Below are 3,618 nucleotides of genomic sequence, written 5' to 3'. Positions count from 1 at the left end.
ATATAATATTATGTATGATCAGACCTTCACTTCTTAATGTCAGTTTGTAACACTCACTGTAACTGGATCAGTTTATTGTACAAAGTTCAAACCTTTTATTATGTTGCTCAGACTTCAGTCTTTCAACATTTTTGCCGTTTCTTCATGGGGGATAGTTTCAGGTGTAGTATTTTATTTTGAAAGGGCTCCACTGAGTGAAACAGTTTTGGTACGTGTTTGTCCTCTGACAGGCTGAAACTTGTCCCTCATCTGATGAAAATATCTTGTGCAACTTTCTGTTTACCGACTGCTTTAGTAAAACCCTGTGACTTCTGCAGAACCGGAAGAACAAAATGCTGTTTTTTTTAAACAAGCCTTTTTTTGTTGTTTCTAGCAGGTGATGTGTGATTACAGCCAACGTGTAAATTCAGAAAAGTATTATTATAATTATTATTTTTCCCAATAAAACCTGCAGCAGAATACAGTAAGTTTACGGCCTCTCCATATATGAGTCATTAACAGATGTTATGTTTTGACATCACAGACTGAGAAACACGTCCAATATGTTAAGGTTTAGGTGAAACATTAAAACATGTAAACAAACTGATCTCAAAATGAATTTAAACCTGTATTCAATGACATGGGTTTTATGGGAACAGCTAAAATGACTATCAATGTGAAGATATTTCTGATTCTAAAAATTTGGAATAGAAAAACTTTTACAAGTAACTAAAATTAAATGAAGGCTAATAAAATCATTAAATTTCCTCCAGGAACTAAATTTCAGTGATCTGCAGCTCTGCCGCCCTCCAGTGGCCACATTTGATACTACAATGTTTAAACTTTGATTTAAAAATGAAAGCCTGAATATTACATTAAATATATTTATGTTTCTAAATAAACTTTTCTGGTGCTCGTCTTTGAATAAACTCCGAATTTAAAGTTGTAAATGTAACTAAAATTGTCTTTTTCAACAGCAGCAAAACGTGCCAGATTTTTTAAACCGTGCGCATGCGCAGTGGAGCGAACGGCGCAGTCCCGAGTTTGAGGAAACAGAGTTTGGTTTGAGTTTTTAACCCGCAGCGGCGTGACGAGGGTTTTTATCTCAGACGGACAGGAACTGACACTCAGGTGAGTCCACACGTTCTCCTTCACGACCCGAGTCTTGGTGCCGGTCCGTCCGTGCTTCCCTGGGGGGGCGGGTGCGTCTTTCCCTCTCGAATGGATGTCACGGATGGATCCGTGTCCCCCCCCTCCCTACCCCTCTCCTCTCCCCATCTGCTCGGACACACGGAAGTATCTGACCAGCTTAACTTTTACTCCGAGCTCTTATTACGAATTAGAATCAAAGTCAGAACCAGGTGGTTCTGTTCGGTTCCATCTCACCAAACTTCAAAGTGTAACGGAATCTGGGAAAGTTGGAGCTCGTGCCGGAGCGGATCCGAGCGCGGGTGGATGCTGCAGTGCAAACTTCCATTGGGACTTGCGTCATTTAGGGTTTGCGTGTGATATCTTATAATCTAATGCTTATATAAAAATTTTTTTTGAGTCATTGTGTTTTAAAGTAGTTCGCCTTGAGTTCGGCCTAAGTTTAAACAGAACCGAACTTTAAATTGATGCAAATTTTACGTTTTTACTTCTCTGTTGCCGCTACTCGCCCCTTCCAGACTAGGCGAATATGAAACAGCAGAACAGCTCTTTAAACAGCTGTTTTTAGAAAATCGGGCTGCTGTTTGTTAACATGTACCGAGCCGAAAACAAACTAATGTAAAGTTGGTTCAGTCAGCTCACAAGAAGAAGCGTGAAGCATAGGTGTCGCTGCGGAGAGGCCGAAATATCCTAAAAGACGGAGTTTTAAATCGAAGTCTGGTGAAGTGGAACCAGATGTTTTTACTCAGACAAAAAAATCAAATTGACTTGCAAAAAAAAAAACTACATAAATAGAATCTCGTGGAAATGTTGCTCAGATTTATTAATAATCTTATCTGATTGATTCATCCTGCTGCTTCAAGTCAGGAGTCTAATAGACGTTACCATGGAAACCACACCTGGAACAGGTTTTTCACTGAGGCACCTCTCCAGCCTGAACCACAGCGACCTCAGCAGAATGGACCAAATATGGAGATGACGAGGAAGATTTGGTTAAACCTAAAAAAAAGTTTCCACAAGGTAAACGTCAGGGAATCTGTCAGAATAAAAGAAGCGTTTCCGAGGTGGTCCGTCCGGTTCTTTGTCCTGGTCTCGCTCCCTGGCGTCCTGTTGTGCCTCCATCATTAAAGTGCAGACGAAGCTGATCACGTGACCCCCCAGCTCACCTGCTTCACCCGTAGGTTCCCGCAGACGCTGCTGTTTGTGTTTACTGAGGTCTTCGTCGTCCTCTCTTCCAGGTCCTCGTACATCCTGTCCGGGTCTTTATGGGAGACAGGTGATGCCTGAAGGATCTGGAAGCTCCGCCTCTCACGACCCAATGAGTGAAGGTAAGAAACGCCTACTCCTCTTCGTCGCCAGTCTTTACACTCCGTCTGTTTTGGTTCAGAGCAGGTCCAGTCCTGTTTACCTGGCGGGGCGGTGGCTCCGCCCATCACTTCTTCTACCTGCAGCTTCATGTTGGAACTCTTTGCTCAGGGTTAGAGCGTTTAAAAGTTCCACTCTGATTAGTTTTATTTGGAAATCAGGGTTTGAAATCTTGAAAAAGTGATAAATTATGTTTATAATTAAACAAACGTGTGTTAGCGCCGTCTGTTAGCGCTCAGGAGGTGGCGTCTGGCTCGGCCAGTTGCTTGGAGGCTAATTGGATTAGGCCCCTCCCCCTCCCGTCAGGGCAGCAGGTGTGTTCTGTTAGACTGAACAGATTGCAGGAAGGTCAGACCTGAACAGTCCTGGTCCTGGTTCTGGTTCTCTTCTTCAGGTAGGTGTGCGTCTTTTCTTCAGCTGAAACTGCAGGTGTTTTCAGGACTGGAGGTCCTGCAGGTGGACCGGGTCCTGCTGGTCCTGCTGGTGGACCGGGTCCTGCTGGTTCTGCCGCAGTGTCTGTGTGTGCTGTGACTGGATCAGCTGGTTCTGTTCTGATGGGGTGAGTGGACCCAGGAGTGGCTCTCAGTTTCTGCTCTCAGCTCTGAATGATCGTGTCACAGATTATTATCAATAATCTTAATAATCTGAGTGTTCCTGCATTTCAAACTAATCTCGTCTCGTCTCCTGATCGCCATGGGAACCATCTGTTATATAAGTCAGGTGCTGTAACGCCGCTCTAGCATTGCCGGCACCATGGCAACGCACGCTGTTTTTTTTTTAAAGGTTTAAACTGATGTTTGCTGGTTGTGTTTGCTCTGCAGAGGAAATCTGATTAAAATCTGTGGTATTTTTCAGTTTGCATCGGTTTCTCTGCTCACTTCAGGCTTTTGATGCAACACGACTCAGTCTTTAATCAGGTTGTATTAATCAGGTTATATTCATCAGGTTATATCAATCAGGTTATATCAATCAGGTTATATTCATCAGGTTATATCAACTAGGTTATATTCATCAGGTTATATGAATCAGGTTATATGAATCAGGTTATATTAATCATGTTATATTCATCATGTTATATTAATCAGGTTATATTCATCAGGTTATATTAATCAGGTTATATTAATC

General features: G+C 42.6%; 1 protein-coding gene across 2 annotated transcripts in view; it reads left to right on the top strand.

Moving 5' to 3' along the window:
* The first annotated feature begins 1,023 nt into the window (after positions 1-1,023).
* LOC106528668 (pleckstrin homology domain-containing family G member 3) overlaps positions 1,024-3,618 on the top strand; it is a 52,895-nt gene continuing 50,300 nt past the window's right edge. For both annotated transcript variants that reach the window (XM_014023896.1, XM_014023895.1), the window contains exons 1-2: positions 1,024-1,110; positions 2,367-2,456. In XM_014023896.1, coding sequence (XP_013879350.1) covers positions 2,408-2,456 — 49 coding nt within the window. In that variant the 5' untranslated portion in view covers positions 1,024-1,110; positions 2,367-2,407. The remainder of the gene's footprint in view (positions 1,111-2,366; positions 2,457-3,618) is intronic.

This window comes from Austrofundulus limnaeus, unplaced genomic scaffold (assembly GCF_001266775.1).
Source record: "Austrofundulus limnaeus strain Quisiro unplaced genomic scaffold, Austrofundulus_limnaeus-1.0 Scaffold394, whole genome shotgun sequence".
Classification (NCBI taxonomy): Eukaryota; Metazoa; Chordata; class Actinopteri; order Cyprinodontiformes; family Rivulidae; genus Austrofundulus; species Austrofundulus limnaeus.
This window is presented reverse-complemented; position numbering and strand designations above follow the sequence as displayed.